The following is a 17,757-nucleotide window of genomic DNA, read 5'->3' as shown; positions in this document are numbered from 1 at the left end:
GGAATGTAAGTAAGTAGAGATAAGAAATAAGGGTATTCTTGTAAGGAATAGTTTCCGCAGGGAAGCAGAAAATACACTTGGGGGTACTAAGACTAGACCTGGATTTGAGGATATGGGTTGGGAAGTCATAGGAGATAAGTTATGACCAGATCAGGAAGCCAAATGAAAGAGTTTAGTTTCCATCCCTGTGAACAATGGATAAGCTTTTAATAATTCCAAATGAAAGATCACTGTGACTACTTTTAACAAGTTTTCAGCTTATGTGGCTATCTCTCTAACTAAGTTAGCTCCTGCAGGTTAGAAGAGTACCTGAAAATCCCTTTGTACCCTCGTTATCGAGCACAGGGCTTCGTGGTTTGGTGACATTTTAGGGAGCGGGATTTTAGGAAGACTAAACAGAAATGGATTGAAAAGGAGAGAGGTGAGGATGCGGATATCCACTTGGGGAAACTGCCTTAGTTTTCAGGCATGAAGTGATACGGGCCTCGGAAAGGCAAGTAGATGTGGAAAGGAAAAGGAGACAATGGATTAAAAAGAAGAGGGGCTAGGACTTGGTGACAGATGGTACACGGCAGAATGGGGGGAGCTGAAGGTGAATCTGAGGTGTCGAGAACAGAGATAGTAATAGAAGTGGGGAAGCAGTGGAAAGAATCGGTGTTACTGGGAAGATGACTGGTTTATAATATACCGATTTCAGAGGGTAATTACAAATCAAAGACTAGAAATTAGGGTACCGATGTAGATTTGAGAGCTGTGGAGTAATCAAATCATAGCATATCGGCGCTGGAAGGGATTTCATAGTCGTCTGGTTCAAACTCCAGAGGCTCCAAGAGAGTTTCACTTGTACAAAGTCTCCTGGGTAGATATGGCGGCAAGCCTAGGACCCTGTCTTTCTCGCTCCCTGGTTTCTGGTTTCCAGTGGAAACCATACCATGCTGTTTCCCCTAGTGAAAATGAGGTGCAGAACGGGTGAGAAGGTTAGGGACGAATGTAGGGTCACACAGAGGAGAAAGTAACTGTTTGGGTTGCCCTTGCTGTCTCTGGAAGGCACCTAAATGCCGGACATCTTTTCTAGATCCAGTAACAGCCCGCACTGTGTTTCGGAAGCCCCCAGGGGAGATCGGGGACCTGGGTTTGCAGGGATCACAATGGTCACAGAGTTGCTAGTTAAAACCATGGCAATCCTCTTTATGAAGCTTCTGCTGGAACATCGAGACGTTATTTTTTTCAACCACCAATTCTTGTATTTCTGACGAAGCACTTGAAGTACAAATCATAAGGGAGTTTTTCTCTCTCTGAATTAGATTGTGGGTCTCACTGAGAAGACTGTGGTCGTTGCCCTGGATACTGTTTCCTGTTTGGAGCAGGGCAACAACTGTCGGACTGTGGCCTCCACAGCTATGAACTCGCAGTCATCCCGCTCTCATGCCATCTTTACGATCTCCATAGAGCAAAGAAAGAAAAGTGACAAGTAAGTTACAGTTCAGGGTCCAGAGTTTTCACATTGGTTCTACTAAAGTTGAATGTTAGGTTGCTTCTTCAGTTGATTTCACAAATCATCTGACGTCAGCATGCAGCACAGCAACCAGCGGGGCCATTTTGACTGACCTGAAGGAAAATGAGAGCTGGCGGGTCACCTTTCATACCCAGCTCCCCTCACGCTTGTGTGCCCTTCTCACTGTGTCTTCCTGTCATTCTCACAGGAACAGCAGCTTTCGCTCCAAGCTGCACCTCGTAGACCTTGCTGGGTCGGAAAGACAGAAGAAAACCAAGGCTGAAGGGGATCGTCTAAAAGAGGGTGAGAAGAATTAAGGTCACGGTTGTAGATCAGACTTGCTAGTGCTCTTCCTGGTATTGTTGGTACCTTGACTGGGGGAATTCAGGTCACGTTCTGACAGTACCTACAATTCAAGCTTGAGGCTGATTTCAGAAATAGTGAAAAATTGTTTCTTTCCCTTGCACTCATTTTTCTAATTTAGGTGTGAGATTTGGATCTGGCCCTTGCTTTGATTTCATCTGGTCCAGGCAAGTTTTAGTTTTTGTTTTGTTTTACCCCCAACCACTTATGATTAAAGTCAATATCCTCCAGTATTCACTATCCTTCCCAGATGTTGGCACTTATAAACCTCATCAGCATGGTTTCCATATCTTCATGTAAGTTGTTGGGTGTAAATGATGATGCTTCTAAGGCTAGAAGAACCCATGGTCTAGCATGATAGTGACCTGGTAATCTGCATGCTGTTGGAATGGGATTTTAAATGATTATTAATCTCTCTAACCAAAATTTACAACCAGCTCTATTTGTCAGTTTTGTGCATAAGGATCTCATCCAAGATGTCATCAAATGCCTCGCTAAAGTCCACGTGTGTCCACCATATCTCATAGCTACCAGCTCAGTGACAGTACAGAGGAGAAATAGGAGCCTAAATTGACTCTTAGTGAATTCAAGCTGGCTTCTAGTGCTGACTCTTCCGTCTTTAAGTTCTCGCAAGCAACCCTGTAATAATTTAGGAGACTTATATCATATGCAGTGGTCTGTAATTTTTGGAATTAGCTTTTACGTCTTTTTTTGAAAATTGAAATTACATCTGCCCAGTCTTCTGGAACATCTTTCTGTGTGATTCCTCAAACATCACTGACACCGCTTTAGCGTTCTCATTTGAAATTACTCTCAGTTCCCTTGGCTGTAATTCATCTGGTCCAAGATATTTGAACTCTTATTATAGTACGTGACGTCTCACTTACTACTTCTTTACTCACATTAGGCTTCAGTTCCCTCGGGAACTGAGAAGGCAGAAGCAAAAATAGTCATTGAGGAATTTTACCTGTCACTCATCATTATGATACCACTAGCACAGGGCACACACCTATTTCTTCCTCGTTCAGCTTTTTGTCCTGAATGTATTTAAAAGTGCCCTTTTTGTTTTCCGTTTGCACTTTGAAATTTAACCTTCTTCATACTATTTTTAAAGGTCTTGTGCCTCTTACCTTTTTTTAGGTGCACATTTCTGAGCTATTTTTTAACCGCTTTATTGAGATATAATTCACATGCCATCAAATACCCCCATTTAAACCGTAAACTTCAGCAGATTTTAGTGTGTTCACCGAGTTGTGCAGCCACCACCACAATCTCATTTTAGAACATTTTCATCACCCCCCAAAGAAACGCTGTACCCATTAGCACTTACTACCCATTCCCACCCCTTCTCTAACCCTAGGCAACCACTAACCTATATTTCATATAAAAATAATCATATAATATGTGGTCTTTTGTGACTGGCTTGTTTCACTTAACAGAAGGTTTTTCACTTCTTTTTTAAAAGATTCATCATGTGATTTTTTTATTATAGTTGCCATGCAGTAGAATATTAGCTTCAAGTGTACAGCATAGTGATTCGACATTTATACACCTTACAGTGTGGTCACCAAGATAAGTCTAGTAACCAGCTATCAGCATACAAAGTTACTACGATATTATTGACTGTGTTCCCTGTGCTGTACGTTACATCCTGTGACTTATTTCTTTTATAACTGGAGGTTTGTACCTCTTATTCCCTATCACGTTTTTTCCCCCATCCCTCTACACCCTCCCCTCTGGCAGCCATCAGTTTGTTCTCTGTATTGGTGAATCTGTTTCTGTTTTGTTTGTTCGTTTATTCTGTTCTTTGGATTCCACATATAAGTGAGATCATATGGTATTTGTGTTTCTCTGTCTGACTTATTACACTTAACATAATATCCTCTAGGTCCATCCATGTTGTCGCAAATAAAAAAAAAAGATTTCATTCTTTTTTTATTGCAGAGTAATATGCCATGGTGTGTGTGTGTGTGTGTGTGTGTGTGTACATCTTTATCCATTCATCCATGGACACCTAGGTTGCTTCCATATTTTGGCTATTATAAATTACGCTGCAGTGAATATGGAGGTGCAGATATCTTTTTAAATTAGTGTTTTCGTTTTCTTCAGATAAATCCCCAGAAGTGGAATTGCTGGGTCGTACAGTAGTTCTATTTTTAGTATTTTGAGGAACCTCCATACTCTTTTCCTTTAGTGGCTGCACCAATTTACATTCCTACCAAGTAGTCAACAAACAGCAAGTGTTGGCAAGGATGTGGAGAAAAGGGACCCCTCGTGCACTGTTAGGGGCTTTTCAAGGATCGGCCATGTTGTAGCATGGATCAATACCTCATTCCCTTTGACTGCTGCATCAGATTTCACACTATGGGTATTGAACATTTTTTCAGTTGTATCCAATTTGGCTCTTTTGACTATTGCTCTGTGAACATGTGTGTATAAGTATTTGTGTGGACAAATGTTTTAATTTCTCTTTAGATATACATTAGGGTGTAATAGCTGGGTCATATGGTAACTGTTTACATTTCTTTTTTTCTTTTCTTTTTTTGTTTGTTTTCTTTTGTGTGTGTGTGTGTTTTTTTGTTTTTTCTTTTTTGTTTCTTTTTTCTTTTTTTGTTTTTGTTTTGTGTTTTTGTGTTTTTTTATTATTTTTTGTTTCTTTTTCTGTTTTCACTTTTTTCTTGTTTTCTTTTTTCTTTTTGCTTTTTTTGTTTTTTTATTCTGTTTCTTTTTTTGTTTTTCTTGTTTTTCTTTTCACATTTCTTTTTAAAAAATTAAGATGTAATTAATACAGCATAAACTTCACCCTTTTAAAGTGTACAATTTGGTGATTTTTAGTATGTTTACCAAGTTGTGTAACCATCACCACAACAAATTTTAGAATATTTTCATCACCCAAAAAAAGAAACCCACACATACTCACTCCCCGTTTTTCCCCAACGCTGCCCTCCCTTCCAAGTATTGACCATTCCATCTAAGAGTAATCATGCAGTATGCGGCCTTTTGTGACTGGCTTCTTTCACTTAACATAATGTTTTCAAGGTTCATCCATGGTGCGGCACCTAGCAGCCATTCATTTCTTTTCATTGCCAAAAAATATTCTATTATGAGAATAAATTGACTTTTTATTTATCCATTCATTTCTTGATAGACATTTGGATTGTTTCCACTTTCGGTTATTATGAATAATGCTGCTACGAGCATTAATGTACAAATTTTTGTGTGGATGTATGTTTTCATTTCTCTTGGGTATACACCTAAGAGTAGGATTACTGGGTCATATGGTAATTCAGTGTTTATCTTTCTGAAGAACTGCCAGACTGTTTTTCACAGCAACTGTACCATTTGACATTCTTACTAACAATATATAAGGATTCTAATTTTTCCGCATTTTCAGTTTTATTACGTCTTTAATTATAGCCATCTTAGTGGGTGTGAAGTGGTATCTCATTGTGGTTTTGGTTTGCGTTTCCCAGATGGCTAATGATGTTGAACATTGTTTTATGTGCTTATTGGCAATTTGTATATTTGGAAAAATGTTCGTTCAGATACTTTGTACATTTTTAATTGGGTTATTTATTTATTTTTATTATTGAGTTGTATGTGTTTATATATTCTGGATACTAACCCCTTATCAAATATATGCTTTGCAAATTTTTCTCCCATCCTTTGGGTTGTTTTCTCACTCTGTTGATGGTATCCTTTGAAGTACACATTTTAAAATTTTTGATGAAGTCCATTCATCTACTTTTTCTCTTGTTAGTTGTGCATTTGGCATCATATCTAAATAACCATTGCCTGTGGAAGAAAGACAAAGAGGAGGTGGCATGTGTATACAATGGAATATTGCTCGGCCTTGGAAGGGAATCGGTCCTTGTCATCTGTGGTGGTATGAATGGACCTGGAGGGTCCTGTGTTGAGTGGAGTATGTGAGACAGAGAAAGAGAGATGCAATGTGGTTTCACTTATATGTGGAATCTAAAGAACAAAATTAACAAACAAATAAAACAGAAATACACTCATAGTTACAGAGAACATTTTGATGGTTGCCAGATGGGAGAGGGAGTTGAGGTGCTGGGTGAAAAAGGTGAAGGAATTAAGAAGCACAAATTGGGGCATCTGGTTGACTCAGTTGGTTAGAGCATGGTGCTCCTAACAACAACGTTGCCCATTCGATCCCCACATGGGCCACTGTGAGCTGCGCCCTCCGCAACTTGATTGAAACAACTTCTTGACTTGGAGCTGATAGATCCTGGAAAAACACGCTTAAAATAAAAATAAAAGTTTTGTGTGTTTTTTTTTAAAAAGTACAAATTGGTAGTTACACAGTAGTCACAGTGATAGGAATATAGTCAATATTGTAGTGACTACGTATGGTGTCAGATGGTTACTAATGTTACCAGGGTGATAGATGTATGTGGGTCTATTTCTGGCTCTTCTGCCTTGTTAGTGTATTGATTTATTCTTAAACCTTTTACGAGATCTACTTATGGTATGTTTTAATCTCTGGGAAGGCAAGCTTCCCTTCACTTTTCTTTTATCAGAATTTTTTGATTATTTTCTCTTCCAGACCAACTTTAGAGTCAGGTTGTCGAGTTCTGTGAACAATTTTGGGGGAATTTTTATTGAGAACTGCATTGAATTTATGGATCGATTTCAGGGAAATTGAGCCTGCCTATCAGGAACATGTGCTCCGCGTTTATTCACGCCTTCTTCTGTGTCTTTCAACGCTTAGAGTGTCTTAATAGAATTCTTGCACCATGTGTCATTGGAGGCTTACTCTGGAATATGATTATTTTCATTGATATTTTAAGTATCTTTTTTCTATTTTGTTTTCTGGTCCTGTCTAGAAGTATTACTTTTCAAAATTTCGTCTTGTATCTAACCTCATTGCTGAATCGCTTTCTCTGTTTCACTGCCAGTTGTGTTTTTTGGTTTTCTAGGTGGTGTTAACTTTTTTTCAAGCAGACACTTTGACCTCTTACTTTTCAACATTTATACCTGACTTCTCTTCTTATCTTTCTTCATTATAAAGTTGAATAGTACCGGTGGTAGTAGCCATCCTCATCTTTTTTTTTTTAATTTATTTATTGGGGTGACAATTGTTAATGAAATTACATAATTTCAGGTGTACAATTCCGTATTACATCATCAATAAATCCCATTGTGTGTTCACCACCCAGAGTCCTTCAATAGATGAATGGATAAAGAAGCTGTGGTATATATACACAATGGAATACTATTCAGCGTTAAGGAAAGATGATATAGGAACATTTGTGACAACATGGATGGATCTTGAGAATATAATGCTAAGCGAAATAAGTCAGACAGAAAAAGCAGAGAACCCTATGGTTTCACTGATATGTGGTATATAAACCATCCTCATCTTTTTTCAATCTTTTTTGTACCCTAACTGTAATAGTGCTAGTGTTTCACCTTTAACTATCCATTGTACATTTCTGGTCAATATCCTTTATCAGGTTAAGGAGGTAACCTTTTATTCCTTGTTTGCTAAGAATTATATAGTTTTAAAATAAGAAATAATTGATGAATTTTATCATGTATTGGGAATTAATCATCATGTAGCTTTTCTTCATTTAATCCGTTGATAGAATGAATTGTAAAAGTAAATTTTCTATCATTGAATTATCTCCGATTGATCATTCTTTGTGTACATTGCTGGATTTCATGTACTAGTTTCCAGTTTAGGACATTTATATATCTGTTCCTATGAGAAAGGGACCTCTAACTTTGTGTGTGTGTGTGCTCTCCTAGTCTGGTTTTGGTTTCAAGGTTTTGCTAACTGTATAAAATGAGTTGAGAAACTTTCCGTTTTTTCTGTGCTCTGCTACAGTTTTTATAATGTGGGAATTATCTCTTAAGGTTTCTTGAAGATTTGATATTTTATATCTTGAGCCAACTTTGTTAATTTATATTTTCTTAGAAAATTATTCATTTTGTCTAGGTTGTCAAATTTATTGGTGTAATATTATATATAGATTGACTTTATATTTAATCTCTATACCTATAATGTCTCTACTTTAAGTTCATTTGTTTCTATATCGTCTCCATTTTTTCGATCATATTTGGCAGAATTATTGATTAATTACTTTTTCCTTTTTTACTCTCTATGAATGACTTCCTCTTAGGTTGTTTTATTACAGTATTTTTGTATTGCTTTCTGAGTGTGAAAACTTAGTTTTCTTCTTTTCCTCTGTTCCTTTTATTTTTTAAAGCTTTTCAAGCATATTCAGAAGGGCTCGGGATAGTGTAATGAACCCCCATGTATCTGTCATGCAGTTTCAACAATAACTTAATTTATGACCTGTCTTGCCTTGCCTCATCTGTATCCTAACCACTTTCTCCCTCTGATATTATTTTGAAGCGAATCCCAGACATATTGTTTATTTCACTTTGTATCTGAAAAAAAAAAGAATTCTTTAAAAAAATACAACCAACTAAAAATTAATAATAATGCCTTACTATCATCAAATACCTAGTCAGTGTTCAAATTTCCAATGGTTTCATTGATTTTATTTATTTGAATCAGGATCCAAACAAAGTCTACACATTGTTTTTAATAGGTCTTTCAAGTCTCTTAATCTATAGGTACCCCCTCCATATCTCTTTACCCCTCAACTTCCTGGAATTCTTTTATTGAAGAAATCAGGTTGTCTTGTAGAATTTCTCGTAGTCTAAATATCACTAATTGTATGTCTATGTAGTTTTAACATGTTTCTCTTTCCTCTGTATTTCCCACAAAGTGGTAGTTGGATCTAGAAGCTAAATCACATTCAGAATCAATTTTTCCCACTTATTTGTACGTACCATTTGATTGTCTCTCTTTTGGTGGTATAGCTCATTTATTTTCAATTGTCTTTATCTAAAAAGATACATTTAAAGCTATTCATTTTCCTTTAAGTACCACTTGGATATAATCTTATAATTTTGAGAAATAGTACTCTGTTCATCTCTAAATAGGATGATATTTCCTTTTTAATTTTCTGTTTAACCTAAGAGTTATGTAGAAGGCATTTCTCTGTATCCTTTTGTTGTTAATTTCTGATGTATTGCATTATGATCAATAAATGTATGTGATTTCTGGTTTTTGAAATTTAGTGTGAATCTTGTTTGGTATTTGTTAATATTCCATGTATATTTGAAAAGAGGGTGTGTTCTGTTGGGTATAGAGTTCTGAGCTGGAGGTCAATATTTGGAATCTCTGGGTGAGGTTGCCCAGGCACGTTGTGTAGAGAAAGCATGGATAATATCAGTGAGGAGCACCGATAGTCAGAGTAGAGGGTAAAGGAGCAAATCAGAGAGGTCGAAAAGACACTGGAGAGTATGGAGTAGCTAAAAACCAAGGTAAGAGTTTCTAGAAAGAAGGGATTGTCACCTGTGTCAGGTGCTTCAGAGTGGTTACATAAGCCAAGGACTGAGAAAAGACATGTGGGTTAGTCTGGAGGTTTCGGTGGTCTTTGCCAGTTGAGTGGTAAGGAATGACGACCGGCTGCATCAGACTGCGGGGTGAGTTTAACTTCCATTATGAATGTGGTCTTTATTTTTTCCATTAATTTCCTTATTCTTGTGTCCCTTTACAATATGTGCGGGTATTTTGCCTGTTTCTAAACTTTTCATAAGTGGTCTCATAATGTATGTGTTCGTCACTTTTTTTCCTGTTCAGTGTTATGGTTGAAAGATTCATCCATCTCGATGCATGTAGCTCTAAGGTTTTGTTTGTTTGTTTTTTTGGGTTTTTTTTTTAGAGTCTTGGGTTTTCTTAGTATAAAATCACATCAGTAAAAAGAAAATGATCTCTTTGCCAACATTTATTCCTGTTATCTAATTCTCTTATTTTTTGTTTATTAGCAAGGAAAACGATGTTAAAGGATACACCCTGGGCTGGTAAAATCGCTTTCCTCAGTGGGGGGATCTAGTTTCTGCTTCTAATTAGAACGGTTTCAGTGTTTTAATATTTGGCATGATAATTGCTAATGGTTTGGGTGCGCAGTATTTAATTCCTTTAGTTGCAGAAAGTCTTTTTTTTTATGCTGTACTGTAATCTTGAGTGATCTTTTTAAAGCTCAAGTTGTCTGTTTCCTTCAGCAACTCTATTTCCTTAAAGGCCTATTCTAAGTTTCTGCAATTTCCTCTCTTTGCTTTCTGGGTCCCCTTATGTGTATTGTTATTTTCCTTTGTCCGCTCCCTGGGGCTCAAGTCCAATGCTGGGGTGCCTTCAGTCATAGCAGCTGTGTGAGTAGAAAAGGCACAGTGGTCTGTACCCATGAGCCAGCACTGTGGAAGCAGTCCTCGTGCCAATCAGCTAGCTTGTCACACCCTGAGAGTGTATCGAGAGGAGGGCTCTCTCTCCTCTTTCTTGTTCCCTGGTGCTGGCTTTCTGTCAAGGTAGAGAGGACCCAACCCACGTCCTCAGTTTCCTCTCAGCATTTTCAGATCCATAGCAACGTGGCACAGTCACATAGGCAATCTCGACTGTCCCCTAGGAGTTCACAGTCCTGTGGCCAAACCTTCACCAGGAGCCATGTTTCATCCTTGCTCTTGGCTCTGCTACATCAGACCCCAGGCCTTTGGCCCAGGAGTCTCATTTGGTCCAGGGGTGAAAACGCTGTGTCACCCCTTACCCCTAACTCTCGGGTTTCAGACCCCCCCTGTCACCTCGCTCTCTCCGTGCCTACTTGGCTCAAGAACAGAGTAGATGGATCAGACTTGGGAATAAAAGGGGTCTGGGTATCTTTAACCTATCATCGTCCCAAAATCCATCTATGTTCTTAAAACATACTACCAAATTCCCATGAAGGTGTGAGATTATTCATTTTTCTAAAGTTTTGTAACTTCTACTAAGTATTATTAGCAATTTCATAAGTGAAAAATGGTATCTCATTTTCTTTCCTGTAGTTATCAGTGAAGTTGAACATACTTTTATATTTATAGACCATTTCTATTCTAGATTAAATGACCTATTCAAGGTATTTTTCTCCCTTCTGTCAGTGTGGGTGCTGTACCTTTCTTGTTAAGTTTATTTTTTGTTGTAACTTTGAATATAAAATATTCAGCTCACTGCCAGATAGATTATAAACAGATTCCAGATGGATAACAGATTATTCAATTGAGGTATAATACAGCATACATAAAAATGCCCAAATCATAATTTTCCACTTTGATGAATGTTTACAACGTGAACACACTTATCTCACTAGCACCCACATCCAGAAACAATATTACAAACACCCCAGAAGTACCGCTTGTGCCCAGGTCAGTCTGTCTTCCCCAAAGAGTAACCTTTGTATCTGATTCCTTTTGTTCAATGTAAGGTCGCTAGAGAAAATAAAGGATGTCCAGTTAAATCCTGAATTTTAGATAAACGATGAATCATTTTGCATGGAACATACGTTCATTAAAAATGATTCATTATTTATCTGAAATTCAGATTTAACTGGATGCCTGTAGTTTTTCTTTTGCCAACTCTGGTAACCCTAAGTCAACCTCGTGCTCATGAGAGCCTCCCTGTTATTGCCTGGAGTTGTAGTTCCTTTTCATTGCTCTCCATATTCTGTTGGTGACTGTGCCACAATTTATTTTTCCTTTCTAGTGTTGGGTGGGCATTTGGGTAAGTTCCAGTTTGGGGCTATTATGAGTAGTGCTGCTATGATCATTCTTGGACCCATATTCCTTCAATCCTGAATCCTCCTGCTACCCTATCTCCTCAAAGAAATCTGTGCTGCTTAGCAACACATCATTCACTCTTAGTTACATTTTTCGGTGACATAAAGCATAAATACAGAAAACTGCATATATTGTGTCTATAGTTTAATAAATAATTATAACATGAGCACATGTAACTATCACTTAGATTGAAAAATAGAACCGGTAACCTTGTGGTTGAGAGCCCACTGGCCCATGTGGGAATCGAACCAGCAGCCTTCGGAGTTAGGAGCATGGAGCTCCAACCACCTGAGCCACCCGGCCAGCCCTGTCTTCAGTCTTTAGTTGCAGGAGGCGCAGCTCACCATCCCATGTGGGAATTGAACCAGCAACCTTCTTGTTGAGAGCTCACGCTCTAACCAACTGAGCCATCCGGTTGCCCCTTAAGTTTGGGGCTTTTAATGTTGCCCTTTGTAACCATAGCATCTTCCAATGTATTTTTTCACCTCTGAAGGTACATACTGTCAGGGGGCTACATGGCCGTTTTCTGGGCCCCCTATATTTCCACCTTCATCACCCACCATTTCCTCACAAACTACAGGGTTCCAGCCACAGCAGTGTACTCATCGTTTCCCAAACAGTACTTCTGTTTCAGACCTGTGTCATTGTACTTGTATGTTCTCTGCTGGGTTGTTTTCTTTCTCCCCACTGGCCTGGAAACCTGGTTCCAGAAAGCGTGCCTGTTCTTCCTTCTCTATTGGCTTTTCCCCCTCAGCATAGAAGCATACTAATGGGTTTTTCCCATTTTAAAACAAAACAAAATTCTTCATCCTCCTCACACTACTGCTGTCTTCCGTTCACTCTGCTCTTTGCGAGCCCTCCCTCGTCAGCCCATTGAAACTGTCCTTGCTCAGGTCCCCCAGTGACCTGAACAAGTGGATCCATTCGGCTCTTTCAGTCTTCCCCTTACTTGGTGACTCTGTGTGTCGGACAGAGTGCCCCTTCTGGGCATTCGTTCCTCCTTCGGACCTGTGACACTGTCTTCTCCTGGGTTTCCTCTTTTCTGAGCACTCTTTCTCAGCCTCCTCTTTTCCCACCCACCCACACCGGAAACACCTAGGTTCTGTCCTGGGATTTTTTTTCTTTCTCTTGACACTGTTCAGCCCATCACCTTGCCACCTCCATACTTAGATGCTTGTAGCTGCTACCTATGTGCTGCTGATGCCAAGCCTCTACCTCCAGCCCATGTATCACACCTACATTTCAGCCTCAGTGTCGTTGCCATCTTATTGCCACCTCAGGAATGACCCACAGGTACCTCCCATGCCACGTATCTAAAACTGAACTGCTCGTCCCTCCCGGGCCCTCCAGCAACTGCAGTAAATAATACCAACATCCCCGCAAGCATCGCCATCCGAACCCAAGGCATCATTCCATACTCTCCTTCACTCTGGTTCCTTCTCCCAATCCCTTCAGTTACCAAATCCTGCCAGCCTCACTCACTCCTCTCTCACATCACTTTCTTTTCTCTAACCCTACTACCACTTCCTTCATTCAGACCTTCATCATTTCTTAGCCTGTAGCAGGCTTTCCAGTTGGGGTCTCCCTTCAGTCGGGTACCCTTTCCAGTCATCGCACAACCAGCAGCCAAGGTGCTTTCTAAGCAGGAGCTCCTCAGCTAGGACCACAGGCCTTTGCGAGGCCTCTGTGCTCCAGCCCTGCCTACCTGCCTCGTTTCCCCTCTCCCCACCCGTTCCTCACAATCTGCTCAGCCATTCTAAGTATGTGAATTTCGTCTGTGCGTCTTTTAACATGCTGTTCCCTCTTCCGGAAACGTCTTTTCTCTGTCTTCACGAGGCTCATCCAATTTTGTCCTTCAGTGCTCAGCTCCGATTTTATCCCCTTGAAGAAACTTTCCTTGACCACCTCCAATTCCTCCCGCCACCCCATCCAGTACTTACCTCCTTCCTACACTAACAGAACCTCAACTCTATATTCCAGTCATCTCCTTATCTGGCTGACTCCTCAAAACAGCAGTCAGTTGAAAGTGGGAACTGTGTCTCATTCATCTTTGAACCCCTAGAGCCTAACACGTTGTCATAGATGCTCATTGAATGCCTGAGTTCTTTCTCCCTTTGGGTCCGACTGGCAGCTTCTATGAAGACTTCAGTTTATAATTCAGATGTCACCCACCGATGAAACCTCTACTTTCTGTCAAAATCTTTCCATCAATTGATGCTCCATAGTCTTCTTTTGTAACATTCTGTTGTGATTTTTTTCAAAGACACAGCAAAGTTGAAAGATTTTACAGGAAAACTCCTATACTTAGCATCTGGATTTCACCATTAACATTTTACTCTATTTGCTTTATTACATATCTGTCCGACTAGCCACTCTTTAATCCATATTCTTTTTCAAAATGCATTTTAAAGTAAGTTGCATACATCAGTATACTTACATCTAAATACTTGAGCTTACATATTATTAACTGGGGTTTAATATTTGTTTTACATTTTTAAATGTAAAATTTAAAAGGAAAAACAAAATGTAAATGTATATTCGCTGGGTTTTGACAAATGCATTTACCTAAAAGCCTATATACCATGTTTCCTCGAAAATAAGACCTAGCAGGACCATCAGCTCTAATGTGTCTTTTGGAGCAAAAATTAATGTATTAATATAATAAGACCTCTCCTCCCAGTCAATTGCCACCCTGCCAAGTCTCACAGCATGCTCCCTTTTCATTGTAATTATTTACTTGTCTGTTTTTCCCAGTAGACTTTGAGTTCCTTGAAGGTAGACACCAGTTCTTATTTTCCTGCCCCCTGTGCCAAGCATTATATCTGGCACACAATAGGTGTTCAATAACTGGTTTCTTAAACACCAATTTTTTATTCCCAAATCTACCTTCCAAATATAATTCTGAAATGCCAACTTGATCATGTTTACCCCCTCTTTAAACCTTTCATTTGTTTCTATCATCTATCACAGATGTTTTTAATCTGCCTTCCTTTTAAAGCAGAGGAACTCTTTTTAAATGAAACGTTACAACAAATTCTAACAGTTGAAATACGTTTTTTAAAAGATTTTATATTCACATAAATTTATAAGTTCAAATTTATAACAATGAGTAAGTCAATCTTTAAACAGTAAGAATATTATAGCTACTTTTATGATCATAGTTTCTTTCTTTACATTAACTGGCGTATCATAACATTTTCCATGATAAAAATGCAATGTTCAGCAAAAGACTTGTATCTAGAATATATGAAGAACTCTAAAACTCAGTGCTAAAAATCAGTCCAACTAGAAAATGGGCAAAAGACATGAGCAGATACTTCATGAAGAGGACGCACAGATGGCAATAAGCCCATGAAGAGATGCTTGATATCCTTAGTCATTAAGGAAATGCAGATGGAAACCACAATGACCTATCTATCACTTAACACCTCTCAGAATAGCTCAAAGAAAAACATGGTGACAATACCAAATGCTGGCAAGAATGTGGAGACACTGGGTCTCTCATACATTGCCGTTGGGAATGGAGAAAGGTAGACCGCTCTGGAAAATAGTCCAGTAGTATCTTCTAAAACTGAATGTGTGCTCACCATACAATACAGCAGTTGCACTACTGGGCGTTTATCCCAGAGAAGGCATGTGTTCACTCAAAACCCTGCACATGAGTGCTCATAGCTACTCTTTGTAATAACCCCAAACTAGACCCAACTGAAGCATCCATCAGCAGGTGAATGGTTAAGCAAACTGTGGTCCATCCATGCATGCCAGGTAATAATACTCAGCAGTAAAAGGAATGAACTTTTGATACAGACAGCAACTTGGATGGCTGCTGCTGCTGCTGATGATGATGATGATGGTTCTACTTGGAAAAACAGGCCAATGTCATGATTGTATGGTGCCATTTATACATTGTTGAAGTAACAAAGTAATGGGGGGAACACATTAATAGTTGCCAGGGGTTAGGGATTGGGGGTGACAGGGTAGGTGTGCCTGTATAGGGTGATAGGACAGTTCTGTATCTAGATTACGGTGATATTTACGTGAAGTTTTACCTGTGCTAAAAGTGCACACAACTGCATGCACACACACGTGACATGTAAATCCGCTCTGGGGATCGTGCCAGTGATAATTTCCCGGGTTTGATACTCTACTGTAGTTATTATGCAAGGTGTTACCATTGGGGGAGGCTGGGTGAAGGTGCACAAGACCTTTCTATACTTTTTTCTGCAACTTCCTGTGAATTTATAATTATTTCGAAATAAAAGGTTTTTTTAATGCAGTATAATGAAAGGTAATTTTTTCTCTTTCCCCAAATTCCCAGTCCACATCTCTAAAATTCTCTTTTTATACAATCAGAAACATACTATGTACTCTGTTCTACTCTGCTCCTTATTTTTCCCACTAAATGATATTTGTTAAGACTGTTCCATATTAGTGTGTGTGTATGTATATGGATATATATATATATATATCCATATATATATCCATATACATATATATGCCATGGTCTTTGTGATATCTATATACTGTGGAGATACGCCATTGTATTTATTATGTTATTCCCCTATCAATAAACATTTAAGTTGGTTCCATTTAATAGCTTCTGCTGTTACAAACTAGGCTCCAGTGAACATTCTTAATTCTTTTTTTTTATTAAAGTTTATTGGGGTGACAACTGTTAGTAAAGTTACATAGATTTCAGGTGTACAATTCTGTATTACATCATCTGTATCGCACATTATGAGTCAGTTCTCTTTCCATCACCATATATTAGACGCTGTTTATCCTCCTCTGTAGCCCCCTTACCCTCTGGTAACCCCTAAACTATTTTCTATATCTATGAGTTTTTGTTTCTTCATTTGTTTGTCTTGTTCTTTTGTTGTTTTCAGTTTTATATCCCACATATCAGTGAAATCATATGGTTCTCGACTTTTTCTGTCTGACTTATTTCGCTTAGCATTATACTCTCAAGATCCATCCATGTTGTCACAAATGTTCCTATATCATCTTTTCTTACCGCCGAATAGTATTCCATTGTGTGTATATACCACTACTTCTTTATCCAATCATCTATTGAAGGACATTTTGGTTGTTTCCATGTCTCAGCTGCAATGAACATTAGAGCACATATGTCTTTACGGATAAACATTTTCAGATTTTTGGGTGGATACCCAGGAGAGGGATTGCTGGGTCATATGGTAATTCTATTCGTAATTTTTTGAGGCACCTCTACACTGCCTTCCATAACGGCTGCACCAGTCTGCATTCCCACCAACAGTGTATGACGGTTCCTTTTTCTCCACAGCCTCTCCAACTCTTGTTACTATTTGTCTTGTTGATGATAGCCATTCTGACTGGGGTGAGGTGATATCTCATTGTGGTTTTTATTTGCATTTCTCTGATGATGAGTGATGTGGAGCATTTCTTCACATGTCTATTTGCCATTTGTATGTCCTCTTTAGAGAAATGTCTCTTCACGTCCTCTGCCCATTTTTCAATTCGGTTGTTTCTTTTGTTGTTGTTGAGTTGTATGAGTTCCTTATATTTTGGATATTGTCTCTTCATCAGAGGCGTGGTTTGCAAAAATCTGCACATTCTTAATGTATGGTGTCATGGGATTCTGAATGACAGTTACAATTTTATTTAAGGTTTTGCATCTAATTTTTCCTATCATTTGTTCTGGTGACACATTATCAAGGAAATCCTGATTCACACTGATACATACTTGTGAGTTATAAACATTTTTTTAAAGATTTTATTGGGGAAGGGGAACAGGACTTTATATTGGGGAACAGTGTGTACTTCCAGGCCTTTTTGTTGTCCTTTCAGTCTTAGTTGTGGAGGGCGCAGCTCAGCTCCAGGTCCAGTTGCCGTTGCTAGTTGCAGGGGGCGCAGCCCACCATCCCTTGCGGGGGTCGAACCGGCAACCAAACCGGCAACCTTGTGGTTGAGAGGACACGCTCCAACCAACCGAGCCATCTGGGAGCTCAGTGGCAGCTCAGATCAAGGTGCCGTGTTCAATCTTAGTTGTAGGGGGTGCAACCCACCATCCCTTGCGTGACTCGAGGAATTGAACCTGCAACCTTGTGGTTGAGAGCCCACTGGCCCATGTGGGAATCGAACCGGCAGCCTTCGGAGTTAGGAGCACGGAGCTCCAACCGCCTGGGCCACCTGACGGGCCCTAAATGCAATTTTAAAAATAGTCAAAATAGTTTAAATAG

The 17,757-nt window shown here is 39.1% G+C and overlaps 1 protein-coding gene across 1 annotated transcript in view; it reads left to right on the top strand.

Annotated features, from left to right (window-relative positions):
• The window catches only part of KIF4A (kinesin family member 4A), an 87,136-nt gene that overhangs the window by 6,300 nt on the left and 63,079 nt on the right, over nucleotides 1–17,757 (top strand). Inside the window, exons 5-6 of the mRNA XM_081042702.1 lie at nucleotides 1,305–1,471; nucleotides 1,704–1,798. Coding sequence (XP_080898828.1) covers nucleotides 1,305–1,471; nucleotides 1,704–1,798 — 262 coding nt within the window. The remainder of the gene's footprint in view (nucleotides 1–1,304; nucleotides 1,472–1,703; nucleotides 1,799–17,757) is intronic.

The sequence above is a fragment of the Rhinolophus hipposideros genome (genome assembly GCF_964194185.1).
Source record: "Rhinolophus hipposideros genome assembly, chromosome: X".
Classification (NCBI taxonomy): domain Eukaryota; kingdom Metazoa; phylum Chordata; class Mammalia; order Chiroptera; family Rhinolophidae; genus Rhinolophus; species Rhinolophus hipposideros.
Note: the sequence above shows the minus strand (reverse complement) of the source record. Positions and strands in the feature narration are given on the sequence as shown.